A 21,868-nucleotide genomic window follows, 5' to 3' on the forward strand; every position below is an offset into this window, starting at 1 on the left:
ATTTCAGAAATAATTTGTAAAGTCCCATTTGAGTAAAGCCTCATTTTTCAAGAAAAAAACATCCAATTTGAATAAAGCCTCATTTTTCAAAGAAAAAACTATGTGTTGGGTCAGCCTTGCTGTGTGAAACTCGGGCAAAATTCTAGTGAGCCCCCTTCCATCCTTTTCTTGCTTTATGCCACATCTGTGGGCGTTTTCAAATAAATCTAAAAAAATAATTCGACAGCTTGAAGCCCTCTAACAAAAACGCTCAAATCGATCCACCAAAGTCATTCTATTGATCCTGAATATAAATATTTTGTTCATGTTTCTCAGCGCTTAACGTGACCCTCATAATGAGAACATCTCTCAGGAAATGACAGATTCCCTCGTAGACATCCAGAAATTTTTATAGATTACATCTGTTAGCTATGTACATAAGCCCTTCAGTATAACATAACATAGCCATTATCTGTCCCTGTCTACATTCGTTAGTTAGTTTACGGAAAGTGAACCAGCTGCTGATTTACATTGGTTGTCAAACGAAATAAGAGCCACGATTAATGTTGTTTACAAAGTGCTCTCGAATCGGAAAAGAGTCTACGTTTAGACGGTCCGTGCTCTCCTGCCCCCGAGTACACAACCATATAGAAGTTTTGTAAAAGTGAAATTTGTAAGCAATTAAAAAAAAACAAACAAACAAAGCTGTTTGTTCGAGAACCCCACTGTGCAAATCAACCAACCAATCACATCACAACATTACAACCACAATAACAAGTGTGTGCACATAGACACATGAAATACCTCAGATTTATAACGTAACAAATGCAGATCAGAAGAATTCACAAATTAAGAAGTTAATGATGATGTTACATAGTTAGGGGTGGGTGGGGGGTGGGGGGAAACGGGGCTGGCTTTCATTGCTACAATGTTCTGTAATAATATACAAAATATGCAAAAATGCATGGATAGAGTCAAACTATGATATATCTGAATAAAGCACTCAGAGAATCTTCAACAATAATAGAAATGTAAGTATAAAATTTTTTTACTAATGATCGTCAATGTTTTATCTCGTTTCTATTTGGGAGTGGAACACAACGGCAGTTAAGAGTAGTAGTAAAATGGTTAAGGATGAAGGAAAAAGCCGTATACGCTCAGCGTACACGATCATAGACTCTCAGGATAAAATAAACTCTGATAATGGAATGATAGCACAGTTCACACGTGTTGCAGTATAAACGCTCCGTCTACATACAGCTCTGGTTAATTTTTCAAGTAATCTGGGTATATATGTGCGTTTAGATATATGATTATGAAATAGTCAATACATATACTTAAATAAATACGTAATAATCAACTGGTTAGAAAAGGAAAAATGATTTTTAAAAATGGGCGGGCGTACCGCTACACGTACATATATTAGTTAGGTAATAATACTACTAAGACCCTCTAAGTACTCGTGATTGAAAAATGGAGGTGAAATATAAGAAAGTAGGCAGCAAACAAAGTACATTAAGCATTCACAACGACAGCATTACGACACCGTAGCCTACCGAACTCGGACCTCCGAAGTGGGACAGAAGAATGAGTGATGATGTCAGATCGACGCCGTCTAGACAGTCAACATCGCTACACCTTTTGACTCCGGCTCACGAGGCGTGTCAATATCCGCCCAAATCGACGACATCAGGTTGTATGTGGTGGAGGAAATGCTGCAATGATAAAGATAAGCAATATTGTAAATAGTATGCAAGTTAAAGTAATTATAATTAAAGTAAATTAGTAATTAAGTATACAAATAGTACTGTAGGATTGTACTGTGGGAGCTAATTTTTTGAAAATCTAGAGATTAACAGATCTTTTGGTACAGAAAACTCCAACCAATGAAGCTTCGCTGCTTCCTTGCACTTTGTGAAAAACACCGACCTAACACTAAAATTTAAAAGAAAAGTAACTTGTCATTTACGCGTTAATTAAGGAAGAACACCACTCTTCAAGTAATAACAAATTAAATTTCATCTCAGAGGAAGACAGGTGAGATCAAAATTTTTAGATTCTGAATTCTGGAACTTACGAATTCGAACATATTTAAAGCAGACACTGTTCTAGGACTGTTAATTATGCTTTCCTAAAGCGTTTGACAAATAAGAGACCATTCTTGAGCGATATTTCGCAAACCGAGAAAGAGCAAGAAAAGTTAGTAACAATTAAGGTCCATCAAACCTTGTTATAAAGTAAGAGTCAAAGTAAGAGCTCGGTTCTAAATTCGCTTACTTATTAGGCGGTGAGTCTCCGAGACCTTCATCACGTTGGTTTGAAGGGATCTGTTGACCACAAGAGATTGACCCAAAGCCAGAGGACCACAGCGATGCACCAGATAGCACGGAAGAACGAGTAGAGAACAGATCTTAAACCGGTTCCAAGGTTACGCAAACGACAGGGGTAATGACGAATATGCAAGGATAAAAAGTCACAGAGTCATAGAAGCTACATACCTGAAGCTTCGCTAAGTCCAAGTCCTGTATACAGATTGTTTGACCACGGTTGAAAGGCATTTGATGTCGTGCTTGAAGAGGACGATCCGAAAAATGATGGTGAAACAGCTGGAGGAGAACCGCCGGCAGAATACGAAGAAGGTTTTGTTGGTTGAGGATAGCCACGAAGCTAAACCATGCACAAATAAAATTCACAAAAGTGAAGATAACAGAAGAAGGCATCGTCCACAACAACTCACCAATCCGTTGAGACCGTTGTATCCATTCCTGTCTAAAACTCTAGAGTACTCAGGTAAATTTTCGTTTCCAATTGGACGTCGAAGTGCGGGTTGCGCTAAGCTGCCGTATGCCGAGCGAGCTGCCGCTGAGGCTGACGCAGCCAGAGATAGATTATTCTGAAAGAATAAAGCAATTTTAGAAAGCAAAAAGAAAAAATAAAGCTTTTTCGTATCCCACGAATCTCTTCCATCATATTCTTCCTCACCTGCAAGTTTGAGTACTGCGAAATTGAGGCCTCAGGATCGGTCATTGGCATATTACCAGTACGTTGATAGATGTGTTGTTCGATTTCCTTACGAGCTGCCTCCACGTTCTGCGGTAATCCAGTAACCTAAGAGGTGTAAGTATTACATTTATACAGTATTCCCCCATTCCGAGATAAAGTATGTAAGTGGTGCGGCTCTAAACCGTTGAGGCATGACAATAGCAGATCGATAGAGGAGAAATTTGTGCATGTTTTTGAAAAGGCAACTCACGACCGAAAAAAAAAGATCGCAAAAATAAACATAATTCAATAAACTGCAAGATTGAGACTAATATAGCATTTAGTCAAGTATTATCCGGTCTACATAATCAGTAGATGAGACAGCATACGGTAGAAACAACAAATTTCACAAGTTCAAATCTTCAGGACATTTCAGCCTGCAGCCCTTCTTTAGGGAAACGATGTAAAAGATAACAAAACCAACCTCAAATATTGGTTCTCGTTCACGACTTGGTGTGATAATATAGGTATGGGTATCCTGCTGGATCCTTTTAATCGTTGCTCCTTTTGGTCCCACCACAAGCCCAACAACTCGAAGAGGTACACGAACGTATAAAGTGACATGACCAGGTGCAGGCGCTCCACCTGCAATAATAATAACCTTCCTCCCCATTGCTCCTGTTTCATTACGGACGGACCACATGTGCGTCTGTCTACACTAACACCAAATAACGGCTGCAAACGCATACATACCATGTGAGTGACGTCGACTGGCACGAATTTGAGTGAAGTGCTCAGCTGCACATTCGATTTCTCTTTTTGCTTCGAGCACATCTTCAGCCTTTCCTGTGACGACGAACACCGGGTCTTCTCCTCGAATCGGCGTTTTAATATAGGTGTTAGTTTTTGCTCGGAGAGCCTTGATTTTACATCCTGAAAAAAAAAACAAATACTCTTAATAAAAACGTGTAATAGACTGAAAACATCACTTTCAAGCAAGCATATTCGATTCTGGTTACGATACTATGTATCGAGTTACAGCACAAGACATGAAAAGCTTGTTCTCAGCGTGCTGCAGGCAGTCGCGCATCATTTCAATGAATGTTGTTCCAAACAAGTGGTTCGACAAGTCTGTCTTCGATGAAGAAAACCCCTACGGGTGTGTGGAGCATTGAAGAATGAGAACACAACGTTGCACAGTTGCACTGTTCATAGCCTTGAAACCATGAAAAGCGGATGATCGTTCAGACAATAAAGAGAAAAATTGCGGCGTTTATGACTTCTTTCGGGGACAATTACGGAATGCAGACAGCACCTGCTCTGCAACTGTGTGCAGCGTTTGCTCATAAATAATTTGTATCAATTCAAAAAAAGCAAGCTCAATCACGCAACTTGTTACTTTGTTGAAGCGAAAAATATTCCACATGAATTCATATCGAAAACAAATTTGACACACTCTGTGAAAAGTGAAAATGAAAGTAGTATCATAAGTTGAGTATTTATACTGTAGTATTCGTTGTGTTCCTAAGGGTAGTGCATTTATTTTAGCAAATAATATTCCCTGACAAATATTGTGTATCCATTCTGAATTGATTACATCCAGATTGCAAAAGTTACACAACTCTAAAATAATCATTACTCAAACCACGTACATTCGTACTTTGACATTCCCGATTCACATTCGAAACTACTTTGTTCACTTTGCCTGATTCATGCGCATCTCAACGCATGTACATAACAAAAGTGCATCCATCCCTGGCAAGTCCAAGCTTTCCGATAATGAGCAGATTTGACTGCGTGCTGCAGAGTGCTGCGTCTGCAGCTGCGGCTGCCGCTGCAGCAGTAGAAGCAGGAAGTGCTGAACGGAGCGAAAGGAAGGTAACACGGGTATAGCTAGCTCATTCATGCATGACTGACTGAACCGACATACGTTGCTCTGAATCGATACGGTGGTCAACGCTTGCTGGTCACTCACACTCACACACACATACAGCGTAATCCCATGCCTCGTCAGTCTCATCTACATCGCAAATACTATTTCCCACCATCTGTCCGCGTAAATATTTATTCCTAATGTCATACGAGACATTCGGTCGCACACGCTCGGCAATCCTCTCATAAACAACAAGTTCTAGGCAAGGCGGCAGACCGGGCGTGACGACGACGAAAGAGCCTTGGTGAGTGGTCGTTGTGATGAGTTGTTACCTCATTTAAGAGAACTCCTCTCAACGATTCAAGAACATTCTTTACAACGAAACAAATCGAATATATTAACGATTACAGCTAGAAAAACAACGAACTATTGCAAAAGAAAAAAAATATGATGATGAACAAACTATCACTCAAAGTTCTAGAACCTCATCTACCCTCTCTGTTCGCACAGAACATCATCCTAGATCCTAATTTATTTATGCTTACCGCTTACCAAAACCAATATGTCGAGCATGAATGAATTGCTTGTCAAGATTCTATTCGAAAGAAACGTGTTCGAAAAATGTACTCCTCATTTGAATGCCGATCGGTTGGTGTGTGCACGAATACCACCATTACCATAGAGTTCCCACTATTTCAACATTACTGTAGCTTACGACTTTCAGCAAGAAGAAGAAGAAAATTAGGAGAATGGAGAATGTAACCACCATAACCTACATATCTCACAATTCCCACAGAAAAATTAGCACAATAGGTTGCATAGGTATATTTACACACACAGTGAGCAACAATATTCTAAAATTCTGGAAAAAAATCCAAAATTCTGAAACAAAATTCCGAAAAAGTTATCATATAATAGTAAAAATCAAAACATCTTCAATCATAATTTTTTCTCCATCGTCTTCTTAACAGAACTGTACATACATCTAATTTTTTTTAGATGGACGAAATTGTAAGCACAGAAAACTGTTTTAGTAGCGAATTATCCAAGAAAACTCAGTAATTTCTACACTTGATAATGCTAGCAACGGGTAAGTTTTTCCCTTTCTTTTTTCTTTTTGGAAAAAGCTACGGTAGCTATGGTAGGACTATATACTTTTCCAAATTTTCCAGATAGGACGACCCGATGAATTCTACTACTGTCGTTCCTAATCCCCCTACATCCACACAATAACGTTTGTCCCTTCGAAGAAATAACTCCGAACGAACAAAGACTCCGCAGATTAGGAGAGCTACTGGAACATACATACATACACGCGATGGGACACACCATGTTAAGCACTCAAGAAATGTGTTCATTATAGGCGTACACGCATCGATTTGCAGTTTAGGACATTTGTGCATTCATTTTATGGTACTGATACCATCAATAACATCAGTACGTTCACCTCCACAGTACTCGACCCCAACCCGACCCGACTATTAAGAGGAAACCCGCAAATAATGGACATCACCATCGTCTAATTGAACCGAAACACGTTATTTGGTTCGGTGCGCATCATGAACGAATAATAAAAGTTTTTTTCGTCTTTTCTTCCCAGGAACTCATTTTCCAGGAGTTATTCACTACGGGCACCTTACAAAATGCACAAAGTCTTTGACCCTTCTATCAAATTCACCGCAAGAATTGCTACTCCAACTCGGGGCGGGTTATGGAAAAGAGGTGGAGTAGGCGGCGAAATAGTGAGGACCACGCGTGCTACACGTGCGGACGCAGACAACAAAACGAGGGCGGTCAGGGACGGAGAGCAACTTGCGGACGACCAAAGCTCGTCAACGCAGCGAATCGAGGTAATTGCCGCTCACAACACCATTGCGCGACTACCGTATCCATACAGAAGTAGATCACATCCTGGTGCTAATTACAGCAAATACGGAAAAGTTCTCATAAACACCACCTAAACTAGCTGGAGGACATTGAAAATTAGAATTAATCTCCCCGAAGATTTCAAAATTTTCAGAATTTCAAAGTGATTTCGCGTTCTTTTCAACAACAAAAACAGCTTCCTATTTCTTCAAACGACTATTACAATTCGTTTTTATGTATATTCGCTGCTAGCGTTAGTGACAAACAAACGATAAACTCCTTTGAAATTGCCCGCGAAAGTGGGCTGCCAGTTTGAACGCCATATCACACACTGTTCAATGAAAATATCGATTCACCACTCAAAATAGGCTAATATCAAAAGAAAACACATGTGAAACGCACAGAGCGGATGCGATAAGAACAAACCGACGACAACAACGACGACAACGACGACAACGACAACGAAACACACAGAAACACACACATACACACAGTGAACGAACCTTGTCTGCCAACAATTTCCGCCACATGTTCACTGCTGGGCACTTCAACACTTTCCGAACAATTTCTTGAGCCAAGCATTCCACGAAATGGTCCCATTTCATCCAAATCAAATGTGGGTGAAGCAGACGCGTCGTCACCCATCTCATAGAACCATGCACCAGGTAGTTGACCTTGGCACCCGGTTGACTCTTCCTTCATCCTAGAACATTAAATTACTTTAAAGTATTGTAAAGATAAACAAAACGAACACTATCATCGAGATAGAGAGACGATACAGATGCAGCGAAGCGATGACGGCCTCATCGCGCAGACACACACACACGGTGGGGGGGAGAGAGAGACGATGAACTCGCAGAGGCGATAACGCTTCCAGATAAACCCGACAAATAAACATAAAAAATTGCGCAGGCTCACTGTGAATTGGTTGAACGGGGCGAGGAAAAAAAGAAGAAGAAGTGACAGATAGAGTAGTTGAATAAAAAGGAAAGAGATCGTCGTATATGGGTGGAGGGGAAATTTTGCGAGATCAGCACAAACAGCACACGCAAACGCAAGGCGTCTGGCAATCGATAGCAGACCGCCTTACTTGACTCGCTCTCCGCTCTTCAAACTCGCTAGAAAACGACAAAATACAACGCGTTAAGTAGAGAGGGTTGATAGGCAGCAAGTTTCTCGGGAGAGTGAAGATCTTTTCGAGCTGCAAACAATATGTGAATGGTGGTGCGCATTCAAACATCAAACGGACACCAGAAGCCATCCATCCAGCCATTCAGCCATTCAGTCATCCAGTCAGTCAGTCAGTCAGTCAGTCAGCGATCGAGCCAGCCGTCTGCCGCATCCGCATTGACGCCTAGTGCCAGTCGGTCGTTGTGTGGTGTTCGAAATCGCGCGCGCAGGCGCCATTTGTAGATCAGCGGCGCCAATTCGATAGATCAACGAACGCTACGCCGACTATGAATAACGATAAGAAATCTTATGACAGCAGCGAAATCAACTACTATAAACACAATGACGTTTCACTTGTGCAGAATTACAAGCATAACGAACGAAGTTTTGGTGTTCGAGAGAAGATAAAAGTGTCCGAGCGGCGGTGGCGGTATGGACCTGTGACGATGTGCCCGTTGCTCTGCTGCTATTGCTCTCCCTCCGTCCGGCGGCGGCACCAAGCAAGCCCCACGGGAGCAAGCGCTAAATCTTGCGCCAAACGAGCCCGCGGACGAATTAGATAAGCGCTTCTCTGCTAAAGGCTAGAACACGTCTTGATTGCAAGGATTTTCGAGATGAAACCCAACATACAACATGTATCCAGGCTTAAAAGGTGGAAAAAGGTGGAAGGAGAATTTTTTTGGTTTTTTATGGTTGCACGTTAAGTACGAGTCGCATTAGTCGTGCAGAATATTCTCGAAGCTCTAGTACTTGAAATTACCCAATGATGAGGCTCAACGTTTCTCGAAAAGGAATATGAATCGTACTAGTCGTGTGCAGAATATTCTCGAACCTCTATTAATTACTTACACCATGATGACCTTTCCATTGCAGCGATAATAATAACGCAGCTGCATAATTGTTTCAATAAGCCGCCGACGGTACTGGCCTAGTTGCTTATGGGCCGTGCTAGGCCGTCCAGCAGTAACCGCCGTGGCCGCCGCCGCCGGCAGGGTCAAAAGCTGTAACTGAGTTGTTGATTGCGCGGGAGGACAGGGACGGGATGGGGTACGTAATTAAGAAGCGAGTAATTGGCTAGCGGAATACAACCACCAAGCACGCTATATTCACCCGAGCCGAAGATTCGCGCAGATTTCAGACTCAGCAAAATAGTCCACCGATTCTTTTCACATAATACGACAACGCTAGCTGAGCAGCATGACAGTATCTGTGAGCTGCAATGAGAGAGGCAACAAACGAAAAGAAAAACACAACGGGAACGGGGAGAGGAGGGAAAAGCGCACCCTCGTTCCCCCGCCAACAATCGCCCCCTGGCCGTGCCAAGTCAACACACACACGCTCGCTTCGACTACACACTGGACACTGCCAGGCCACACAACAGGAAGTTCGAATGAGCAGGGAAAGCGAAGGGCAGACCGAGGAGGACGTCGACGAGGAGGAGGAGGAGAAGAAGAAGAAAGAAGAAGAGGGGGAGGAGGAGGAGAAGGTGACTACGCACACACACACGCAGAAACAAAGACTTCTACGCACTATAGCGCAAGGTCGCTGCCATTCTTTTTTCAACCAACCCTATTCGAAACTTCTTCACATAGACATATAATAGAGGACGGAGAAATAGTGAATACACTATGCACGTAAAGAAAATTCAATGATTTACTCCCTATCCTCGGAATATTTCATAACATTAAACGTGTTGGTCAAAAATCGAGATCGATAACGAGTTCAGATTGTTACACTCATGGACTATTGGACTGGAACTGGCTACTACGCTTTAATATTTTTTTCTCCTACTGATATTCGAATCAACCTTTGAAAACACTCACTTCCAATGTTTTACAGAACGTCAAAAGTTCGACGACATATGTCCTATTTTCACCAATTCATCATGATTTCTGATGCGCACATCCCAGTGAATGTAAATGTACTTTTTTCACTTTTGCTCGAATTAAATAACATATTTGAATATACTCTTTGAAATTGGATATTTTAAACAAAAATTGTATGATTAGTAATGTTCACTGAGTGAGTTACGAAAGCATAGAAAAGCCTAGTACGAGCAAACACCGAAATAAATATTTATCGTTTCGTGGAACGACTGGAAATGAACTTAGAAACGATGCTTACGTAGTGGAATTAAGTAAAAAGTGCAATACATAAAAGAAGGGGAATAAAAGTAGAGAATAAACGAGATTTCTGAGCACAAAGAGGTTAAATACGCTTTTTAAAACATCGAATGATTCTTTCGAAAGTAAAATCGCCGCCCCATCATTTTGAGTTGAGCGGCACTCAGTTTATTGAGATGAGAAAATGAAATCGAAATAAAATGCTACTCACCCGAGCATGTGTTCGAGCTCTCCGCTGGAAGCGCCGCTGTCCGAGGCGCACTTGTGCTGCTCGATGTCTGAAATGGTTTTGCAATGTGTGAGAGCACGAAGAACGAAGAAGAAAAGGTTCCCCCCACCCCACCCCACGCCTACCCCTACCCCTCCCCAACAACAATCGTCAACAACAAGAGCTGGTGGTCGAAAATTTTCCGAAAATGGAGAGCGATGGCCACCCCGTCGGCTAATTGCCATGCGAGTCCATTGCACAGCAGCGCGACGATACTTTGTGGGACTCGCATGGCCTAAATGTGGATGGATGGTGGTGGATCGTCCTCGAATTTGACTCGATTCGACGACATTTGCGGATGATGCGGAAGCGGCGGTTACGCAGGTGCATAGGTGAACAAGGAACGCCATATAAGCATAATGCAGGCAGATCGCATAGATCGAGCTTCACAGCACGATGAAAAGGCTGCGGTTGCCCGTGCTGCGATACCAGTTTCGACTAGCGGTTGATCCGCCTACTAGCCGACGTCGCACACCACCGCCAGCAGCAGCAGCAGCAACAGGGACCGGCTTTTACCCCCTAACAACTCTCCTCCTTCTCTCTTTCGCACCCAACCATCAGCGCAACGACACTGAGCGAACACAACCAAATACAAGTGTTCGTGCCGGCGTAAATCCTTGACGAGGAGTGAGAGAGAGCGGGCGAGCGAGCGAGCGAGTGAATGAGTGAGTGAGCGACCAACATCACCAAAATTCCCCTCAATCATGTGGATGAGGCGATGATAGACGTGGTGGTAGGTGGACGCGTTCTAAGACGCTTATACGGAGCCGCCAACAGCGCGATTCACGCCAACCCCCCCGCTGTGCCCCTTCACCCCCGCCCGTCAATTCACCGTCTCCGTCAACCAGTCACTCAGTCACTCAGTCAGTCAGTGGTCATTCTGACGGGTGCCCAATTAGTATTCACGCGCATCGATAAATGCCCCAGGGCAGCTCTTGATGGACGTCTACGGCTCTATTGGTCAGTGAGTTGTGGGCGTGGCCTAGTATAAAGTGTAGAAATATCGGACGTAAAGTGCAAATTTCAATCAAAAATGATGACGAAAGCAGCAAATGATAAGTTAGAACTTAATTCTTTACAATTATATTCATAAAGGTTATTAGTTACAAATATACTCACAAAAACTTATCAGTTACAATTATAAAAGGATAAAGTTTCTGGCGTTAATCAATCCGCTTGGGATGCGCCCCCACGTTCACTTCAATTCAGAATCGTTTGAGGTTTACGAACGTGTATCTGGCCTATACAATGACTTGCGGTGGCTAGCCGATGTGTCAAGTCAGTGCTTTTATCCTCCCAGACAAGTCTGGTACCAATTTATCGACCCCGGAGGGATGAAGGCTTGGTGAGCACTAGGGCGGATTCGAACCTCCGATCGATCGTGCAGGAAGCGGAACCTCTAACCGCTACACCACACCCGCCCCAGTTACAATTATATCCACTTATATTTAAAAATCAATTCAAATTAATTCAATCATATTCACAAAAAAGTTGGTTTGATTGAACTTGAAAGCGAAAAACTCTTCCTGTCTAAGAATAAAATCAAAAACCAATGCGTACCTGTGCTTAAATTCTAACTTTACTCTTTTTCAAAACTGAAACTGTACTACTAGTGTTATTCTCGAATAGAACTTCCAATTTCAAAAGAGAAATATTTAAAAAAAAAGTTGAATAAGATGAATATCTTCCAAAATATCAAAGCAAACGCTTATATACTGATCAAAATTCAATTTTGTTACTTTCACACCTTGAATAAAACAAGGAACAGCAAAGAGTAGGGGAATTCGTTCATAATTTTAAAGTGATTTTTTGCTTGGGCAGAGGAAACGGGTTCTCAACTTGACAATATTTTAAAGATACAAAAAATTGAAATAGTTCTTTCTAAAGTTGACATATGTTACGCGAAAATGTCTAAATTTCACGAAATGTCACCGAAATAGAATTTAACCTTAATTTTGCATCATCATCACCCCTGGGTCCCCCCCCCCCCCCACTGCCCTCCCCCCGACTTCCGACACAGTTCACATTTCACGGTTGGGTTCGATGTCAGTGCAAATACAAAACTCACGATTCTCGTCCAGTCGAAACTGTGAGTACAGTTGGTAGGCGATATTGTCAATCGCTTCGTCGGATCCTGAGTGAAAACCTTCCTCACTTCCTCGACATGTCGTCGAATACTGTAGGAGACCCGCCATGTTCTGTATGAGTGTGTGTTCGAAATTTACGAGATTGTGAACCGAACAACCGTCTAAGGCGGCGGCTGCGAGTGATCTGCAAGAGAAAAAAAGGAATGATAATTATCGTGAAGAAGAAGGCGAAGAAGAACGGCGCGGATTTCGAAACGTGACAGCGAGCGAACGAGCGCGACTGGCCGATGTTATCTTGCGGTGAATCAGAAGTCGAAATGGGCAGGAGCAGCAGCGGCGGCAGCGGCAGATAGGGCATTCGGATTGAAACAACAACAACAAAAACGGCGATGACGGTGCCGTCGTCGTCGTCGACGACGACGACGATGAGAATCGCGTGGGCGAACGCACCAGAGAGCGGTGACAGATTACTGCGGGCGAAACCCTGTTTCGCGAGTAATGGGACGATAATTGGACATGTCCACATACGCACACACATACATACATCCATACACGCACATGCACAAAAGCGGTGTCAAGGCAGTTTGGCAATTCGAAGAGTCAAACGATATATGGGTGTGTGTTTAGCCAGAAATTCCAGAAATGGTGGGCAAACGTCGCATAAACGCGACATCTTTGCCGCGAGAGATTATCAAATAAGGCAACGACCATCTGTCCCGGGCATCTAGTGGATCATTCGCTGAGAGCAGCAGCAGCAGCAGCAGCAGCAGCACACGAACACCTGGACGACGACACATACACACAGAGACAGACAGACAGACAGACAGACGGACAGACAGATGGTATCGTGAGAGCACGTGCTGCTATCAAAGCAGCGTAGTTCGCCATATTTTTGTGCCCCGATGCGAGTGTTCCCGTAGAGTAGATAGGAGCCGTGCCAAGCGGTGTCTTGCCATTTCTCCAGTCAACAACACCATCAGCAAGCAGAATCTATTCTCAGTTAGCGCATACGATAGATTTGCAAATCACGCTCATACGAGTCATCGTTGAGATTGCGGTGATCGTCGCCTCTACTACGAAAGAAAGGAGTCCCTGAGGGCCGACCCGCTCGGCCGCCCGACCGACTCAACCACGAGGAGGCTGAAATCTGTTGTTCCGCGCAGCATAGCGCCTAATCTTCGGCTACCGTGTTCGCGCTCGTGCCAGGATTCGCTTCGAAAGCGCAGAGATTCTTTCAACTGCTTTCTTTGAAGAATAAGGATGATAAGAATGTCTTTAGGAGAAGAAAAGAGAAGAAAAGAATCGTATTCGATCCCGAACAACCGCTAAGTTACAATTTGAACCGTTTAGAAATTTTTGATGGTTTCATAGAAATCCCCCACCCTTTTACGACCCTCGCGTACTTTACTACTACTACGATAAGTGCAGTAGTAAAGCGTATATAAAGGTTGGAAAGAGAACGAACAAGTACTTTTCCCCTGTTCATATTTCAACAAATATTTGTATATTATTCACAAGTGCATAAATAAGTGGATTCTACTGGAAATAGCTGTTGTTGTTTTTTTTTTCGTAAATTGTAATACTGGGAAGAAACTTGTATTGTATTATTTGAAGGATAAGGGAATTTGAGGGATGTATTTCCCCGTATTTTTTTTTCTAACGAAGATTTTTATGAATTAAGAGAGGTTTACGCCGGCTGGTGCTGAGAAATGCAATCCACATCTTTTATATCAAACACACAAAATAGTATATCATATTTCATCTGATGCGAGAATTCACACTGATTTAATGATGGAACCGCGAAAAAATGTTTTTTTTCTTCATTTCTTGACTGAAGATATTTTTCAATGCATGCATCAATAGCTTAACCAAGATAGGATTTATATTATAGGAAGAAAAGAGAGAGAGGAGACAAAAAGTGGGATGATAGAAGAACGTTTCGAACGGAATCATGTTTTCTTATCATATTTCTTTGCACGGCGTTAACTTTTGTACACGTAACCTTGACAGAGAACTGTGAACACACACTGGAAATCACGGAACACAGTAATTGTTTTTTTTTCCAGAAAGTAATTTTCTAAGGTACTATTTGTGTGTTGTAGACAGACAGACCGAGAGAAAGAGAGCGAGTGGAAATTTCTCGAGTTTTCTATTGAACTATAGGACGACGACGGTGACGACGATGTGGACGACGATGACAGTGTCCGGGGTCAACAACGCGGCTGACGATTCGCGGATACACAGCCAGCACAGCACAGTAGCTGGGCAGCAGCAGCAGCAGCGGCGGCGGCGGACAAACACGGGAAGTGACGCCTATTTATTTAGCCTGAAAATAGTCGCTACTAGCAACCGAATCGCATTGAACCGCATCTCGTTTGTCGTCTGATTTAGTTGGGTACGAAATCAGGCAAGTGAGCCCGAACCAGTGATTTTCTTCGTTCGTTCTGAGGTCGATTCGGTTTCTCACGCTTACGAGTGCGATAAGTGACCTTGCGATGCATCAGCAGCGTGTTTGTTGCCACATTTTTTTTTTCTCACATTGTCCCTAGGACCGCACACATTGAGAGGTTTGAGGTAGTACAACACGTTGTCGTCACAGAAAACATAGGCAAATACATGCGAGAAGAAGGAAAAAAAGTGAGAATTGTTTCCTGGATACTCGTAATGGGAATGCGATTCACACGATTCGATGCGCTAGCTATACGAAGCTCTAGCAGTAGCAGTAGCAGCGGTAGTTGTAGGCGAAAACGATGAACGGCAAGGCTATTGGTGCGATGGCGCGACGGGCTCGGCACGAACGAACGAACACACAAACACACGAAAAACGATTTTATCTAGTGAAACTGGATTGAGCCATATGCAACGGGGATCGCCAATAATCACATACATATAATTGCATAAGCGTAGGAAGCGAAAGGGGTGAAAGAAGGAATGAGAAAGGCAGGAAAAATGAGAAAAAAAAGTTCGGGAGAGAGCCGGTGGAAATATCCGAGAGGTAAAAAGGAGAACTCGCATGCTCGACTCAGCTGATGCGTGGTGCAGTCAGTCAGTCAGCCCTGTGACCCCCCTTTCTAGGAAAACAATGCATGGTTTGTGTGACGAGGAGGTACACACTCACTCACACGCACACAAGAGGCCTGACGGGCTACACTGGTCAGCCGAGAGGGGGCGTGGTATACTTAGCCATTGCCGTATAGGCGGGGGCTCCACCTACGGCGGCTGCGGCGACGGCGACCGCCGACGGCCGACGACGGCGACGTCCACGACAGCTGGGCTCTGGCTGGTAGCGTGAATCAAATAAGAGCAACATACACATCCATCCACGCACATCCACGCATATCCACGCATATCCATCCCCACACACACGCACAGACACACATATGAGGTCCCTACGGACGAAAACGAAGAATATGGATTTTCGAGTGCTGCAAGAGAGCACATCCACATGAAATGACGGAGGATAGGATTGGCAGTTTAGCAATTTGGACAACGCGATGCAACAGCGTAGAGAAAATGTATGTAGGTAGAGTCCGCTTGGACAATGCTCTATCCTCCGTCTGCCCGACATATGGCGTCGATACCCCTAAACAACACAAGAAGCGTTCAACGCTGTAACATCGTCGTTGACGCACCAACTATTTGTTGGGAAAAAAATACCTAGCATCATCGGGAAAAGGATTTCCTTGCTGCGGAGACATATACACATTCATAATTCAATCCCGGAGAGCCAGAAAAAATATATGAACAAGTTCGAAAGAGGGAATTTACGGAAACATACCTCAAATCACATTAATTTCTCTGGAATTAATTGAATTGTTACATGAAATAGAGGAGTATTGTGGAACACCAAAAAATATCGTAATTTTCTCTTCGATTCGAAGATTTTTTTTTGAAAATCCTAGAGAAATGTCGCCTGTCACCATCAAAAATTTTACAGCCTAACTGCTGAGCGGATGAGAAAAAAACGCAGACACACACACACACAATCATCGAAGCCGAACACTTCAGTAATGGATGAAATCTCTGGATTTGCATAGGAATTAATTAAGACATTGTAAAGTGGTTTTATTTAGTGGATCAAAGATATCGTAGAAAGAAAAATAATGTAGAAAAGTGCAGCGTGTTCTGTGTTTTTTGTCGTCCTTCTCTCTCTCTCTCTCTCTCTCTAGAAAACTACAGTATCGATGTTGTAATGGGATATTTTCTTCATACTTTTCGATATGTAAAGAAATTAGCGCAAAACGAACGAGTAACAGAAACAGCGAATCGACCGAAACTATGGAAATCGTTGAGGAGTGGGGGGAACAGAGCGAGAGTGAGTTCCCTACGAACTGTCGAATATAACAAATGCCATATTGCTCAATTCTTCGAGGTTTGGTAGGATGGCCTTCGAGTCGTCGTTTTTTTTTTCTCGCCAAATTATGCAGGAGAAGGTCGCTTTGTTTCCCTCATAACAGAGGCAGGAGGGGCGAAAAAAAAAACTCGCGAAAACGATTGAAGGAGATGAACGGCTGACGAGGAGAGAGCCGACGTTTCGCCGCGCTCACGAGGAAGCATTTCGCTGTTTCGTTGTTCGACGCTAAGATAAGTTGACGAGGAAGAGGAGGAGGAGGAGGACGAAGAGGAGCAGGAGGAGGAGATGGAGATGGTTTTGTTCTTTGACCAGAGCAGAGTTGTGCTGGGTCAGCTCTACTCTCTACTGAGTCTAGGGTGTTTATGTATGTATATGTCTGTGTGTGTATGTTTGCCAAAGAATGAGAAGAAAGACGTACCGCCGTCGTCGTCGTCGTCGTCGCCGCCGTCATTGAGCCGTTCTTTTACGATATACGGAAATCGTAGGTGATAATAGCTGCGCGGCGCTTATGGATATTGTTTTGTTCCGCTTCACCTTCTCGTTTTTTTTCTGCTCTGTACTATATCTGCTCCTCCTCCTCCTCCTCGGCCGCTTCCTCATCACCTGCTATTGCTCATCGATGAAAAGCGGTGAAATTGAGTCGCGCCTCGCCGTCTGCTAACAACTCGTTATCACAGACACACACACACATACACAGCTGTTTACTCAATTTTATTGCCTCGCTTTATCAAACCGATTTGCACACGATATTTCACCCCCCTCCGAGATTGCACTCTCTCCTGCACTCCTCGGATCCCATCACACATTTTATTTCGGCCATTTTCGCTGACGGTGGTTTTTTTTTCTCCACCCGTACCAAATTTAACGAGGTGAAAACCTTTCGCCATAGAATGAACTCAGATATTAGTGAGGTTGATGCAAGGTCTTCGTGAGGGGAAAAAACTGCCGATTTTCGCTGTGTGTGTCTGTGTCTGTGTGGGGGTTGCTCTGTCTCCTCACACACACTACTAGGAGAGGGAAAGGATAAGGCATAGTAGAACTAGCTCGAGGAAAATTATCTGTCCCTGATTAAGGAGCTATGTCTATGGGTGTGTATGAGCTGTGAAGTGACTATGAGGCTATAACATCACATCATAGTGGGGGCACTCTTCGATGCGCAAAGTGCTAAGCCCGAGGGACACAGTGAGGAGGGATAATGGAGTGATGGAGGACGGCATAGCCATATTGGCACCGAATATGACTAGCTGTTATACCCCCGGTCGAACAAAGCTCGGCTCGGTCCTCCGCTCCGGTGCCCCCGCTCCCCCCACCTCTTCCGGGGTGCCGGTGAAATCGTCATCAAATCGAATCGATCGCAATCGACTGGCCATTGTTAGGAGGATCAATAAGTACGGAGTTGAATAACGAGCCCGAACGGCCGAGTTTCTCGCTCCTCACCAAACATTTGGCCAGAGTAGTCAGCAAACTCGGGGGGACAACATATGAGAAGTGGGGAACGAACCTCTGTTAAATCAATCCTACTTCCACGGGCTAAAGGATTCTGTTGGAATTTTAAGGCACTACGGATTCACGGAAACGAGAGAATGACATGAATATTTCTTAATTCCACCAATGCTCAACATCTCATTTTCTACCGCCAGAAAAAGTCCTTCGAAGGAAAAAAAACGTCTCAGCAAATCAAATCCAGCATAAATTCAGTTCAATATCATACAAATGTAATTAGAATGAATTTTCCTGGATTTCAATTCCATCTTCATAACGAAAGTGAATTTAAAAAGATTTTCTTTTGAGAATCCGCTAAATTTCCATGAACGCTACCATATTTGAAAACTAACAGAACGAAAATTTAATTAAGGGCGAAGGGCGACTTCCTTGGGATAAATTCTCAGAGCCTCTTCCTGAATCTGGAATTTTCTGGAGAATGATGAAAAATGGTAGGATCAAGGAAGTCTTCCAATAATTCAATTTTTGGAAGAAACTAATGCCAATTCCATGAGATACAGAAGTTTTCCTTAAAGAAATTTGGAGAAAAACCACTTTTGAACTTTTGAATGCAAACTTCCATAAGAGAAAAATTAGAGATTTTCCCGGAAATAATAAGATTTTTCTAGAAATAATAAGATTTTTTCCGAAAAGACAATTTTTAGCTTATTATTTCAAATTATTTAATTAAATTTCAATTATTCAAATTATTATTCATTATTCATTCAAATTATTTTTTAAACTATTATTTTATTTCATAAATTAATTTTGCAAAATTGGATGTAAATCCATAAAAAGTTCGGTTTAAATTCATCTAATCCTGCTTTTTTTTTTTCGTTTCGGAATGGTGCAAAGTGCTGCCGTGAAAGAAGTAACGAAATGTCTCTACTGTTTGTTTGCTATGGAAAGTTTACCACAGCTAGCCAGCTCTAGCTGTCATTGTAGTCGCGATTCACAAAGAAGCTTATAGATCAGAGAGGAGGAAGAGATGTAGGCGGAATCGTAGCACCATCATCAGCAGATGCTATGTGAATGAGTGAGTCCGTGGTCGTAGCGATGACAGGTGGAGGTGAAGTGAGCGTTTTTTTTTTCCACCACGCCGATGCGATGGGCGGAAGACGTGAATGCATAATGGCCGCCGAATACAACGCCGTTCGTCGTCGTAATGGCCGCGTCTTCGCCACGGATGATTCAACGCCTAACGTAACTCTCATTCAGATTCTTCTCACCACCATCATCACCACCACATCAGCGTCGGCCATCAGCGCCGCCGCTAAATGCTACATACATATCGACACCGCTGATGACACTTCCTGGGACGATGATGATGATGATGATGATGATGACGACGACGATCTCAAATCTTCTAGCGACCCCCTTCACCTCCCGAAAAAAACCCCTGGCGAGCGTCAACAACGACGTCAACGATGCGAGCATCACCGTTCCCCGTTCCGTGTGGTGTTCCTTGTCTCCTCATTGCATAGGTGCTGGGTGAATTACTTATGTCAATAGATCAGGCGGCCTGGCGCGCTCCGTTCGTACCCTTACGAACCGAGACCTCAAAACAACGTTAATTATTTATTTGCTCAGTTATAGACGGTGTGATGTTCTAACGTCGTAACTTAATTGTACGAGGAGGAGGGGAATCCAGGAATGACAGACGACGACGACGACGACGAATCGAACGAACCCGAGGCCGAGGTAACCGAGTGAACACGTTCGTGTGTTCGTTCGCCAGTCTTTGCTTAAAGAGATAAGAACGCCTGCCTCGGTGCAACAATGTCACCGCTGCAGAATTCTCGGCCTTTTGCAGGCAACGACGAAGGAATTGACGACTGTGATGAGCGGGTGGGTGGGTGGAAGGGCGGGGGACACTATCAACGAAGTGTCGGGAACACAGCCGAATCACGAACACTGAAACGTCTAAAATTAATTAACAAATCCAAGATTTTATTGACATTTTATTATTATTATTATCATTTTATTATCATTTTATAACTTATTTTTTATTTTTATTATCATTTCATTATTTTATTTTTGATTGAAACGTCTAAAATTAAAGAAAAAACTAAATAAACTAAGAAATCCAAGATTTTCTTAACATTTTATTTTTTTTCCAAATTTCAATGATTTATGTTTCCTATTTAACTTACTTCGTATTTTATTTCATATAACTAGACATTCTGTTTATTTTATTTTATTTTATTCTATTTTTTAGTTTATTTTATTTTTCACTGAAAATTTTATTAAATTGTTTTTTTTTGACAGCTTTCAACAGCTCCTAACATTTATCCACCAACAAACAACGAAAAAACTGTGTTATTGGACAAAAAATTTTTTTTATAAAATTTTAATGAAATTTATATACGCCTCTGAATTCTACACTGAATCATATTTCCTTCATTTTTCTCTAAATAATTGAATTTTTCAAAATTTTATTGGCTTGTTTTTTGTTTTGCTTGCACTACATAGCTCCTTCATATTTTCTAAATAATTTATTTTTCTCAAATTTCAATTTGGTTTATGTTTCCTGTTTACCTTGTTTCGTATTTTATTTCATATAAGTAGACGTTCACTTAGTATTTTTTTTTCGTTCAAAATTCCTGATCCTGGAATGAAGATTAAGAGGAGGAAAATAGTTTAACTCATTTTTTTCGGTTTCATAAATTTCATGAATTTTAAAAATCTACGTAGAAGAAACTGTCTACAAACGTGTTTCTTGTATTTTTCTTGAAATTTTACTTCCAAAAACTCTGGAGAAGAATTTTAATTCGGCCTGTTCACAACAAAAAAATTATTTCTTGATTCAGTTTGACTCTTCATAAAGAGGAAAAAATCTTATTATTTATTATGAAAGTGTTTAAATTTTCTAAGAAAACCAATCAAAACTGCTCAAGGTACAACTGTAAAACTAACATTCGTTGAAAATCGTGCACGAAGCGAAGAGGTAAACAATTACCACAGCAATTATGTTACAGCAAAACATCGGGGCAATTTTTCAAGTGAAGTGTTCCAATTCTGTTTTTTAAAGCTATGATGGAATTAATTGCATTGTATTTCTAAGTGGAGAATTTCCTTCCCGAAAAAAAAAAACTCCGAGGAAACTCACGCCGTTGAAATTCGCTGAAATAACGTTTGGAAATAAACTTTTAGCTATTAGCTGTTTGTATTTCGGGAAGAAAAATTATGAAGGAAGAAATAAATCCCCGGAAACGATTGAAAAAATCTCTGGGTGAGATTAGAATTCGGAGAAAAATTTGTCGCGACACCTTTCATACGTTAACATAGTGGATTTTGAACGATTTTAGTGAAATGTGGAAAAAAATTCGCCTGAAATTCAATTCACTGGGCCTGTACCCTATCAGAACTGAAGCGTTTACAAAAAGGAATTCTCGGGAAATCTGCATTTTTCCCAGGACACCGTGGATTAGCGAGGAATTTATGAGAAATACAGTATTTTCTCTCAAGGACCAAGTTGGGCAAGGTACCTAAAGTATTACTAGGAAGCGCATAGGATCCTGAAAAGTTGTTCTGTGATAAAATCCAGTAAAATGAAGATGTCTACGAGAAAAGCTGCCGAGAAAACCGACCGACATCGTCGAAGGTCGAGGCTGTACGCTTTCTACGAATCTGTGAGGGTATGATGAGAACAAACAACAAGGTTGAGTAGGGAAGGGAAGTCCC

The 21,868-nt window shown here is 42.3% G+C and overlaps 2 protein-coding genes across 2 annotated transcripts; one reads left to right on the forward strand and one right to left on the reverse strand.

The window, feature by feature from the left end:
* Positions 1-1,594: 1,594 nt before the first annotated feature.
* RB195_007886 (uncharacterized protein) lies at positions 1,595-12,456 on the reverse strand (the record flags this gene model as incomplete). The annotated part of the gene is made up of 10 exons (XM_013445076.2): positions 1,595-1,694; positions 2,257-2,389; positions 2,478-2,646; positions 2,717-2,872; positions 2,962-3,087; positions 3,446-3,606; positions 3,715-3,894; positions 7,204-7,403; positions 10,205-10,271; positions 12,330-12,456. 10 exons carry the CDS (start codon positions 12,454-12,456, stop codon positions 1,595-1,597), a joined length of 1,419 nt encoding a protein of 472 aa, XP_013300530.2.
* Positions 12,457-19,216: 6,760 nt separating this feature from the next.
* On the forward strand, positions 19,217-19,696 carry RB195_007887 (uncharacterized protein; the record flags this gene model as incomplete). The annotated part of the gene is made up of 1 exon (XM_064181762.1): positions 19,217-19,696. One exon carries the CDS (start codon positions 19,217-19,219, stop codon positions 19,694-19,696), a length of 480 nt encoding a protein of 159 aa, XP_064038527.1.
* Between the last annotated feature and the right edge of the window lie 2,172 nt (positions 19,697-21,868).

The sequence above is a fragment of the Necator americanus genome, chromosome I (genome assembly GCF_031761385.1).
Source record: "Necator americanus strain Aroian chromosome I, whole genome shotgun sequence".
Classification (NCBI taxonomy): Eukaryota; Metazoa; Nematoda; class Chromadorea; order Rhabditida; family Ancylostomatidae; genus Necator; species Necator americanus.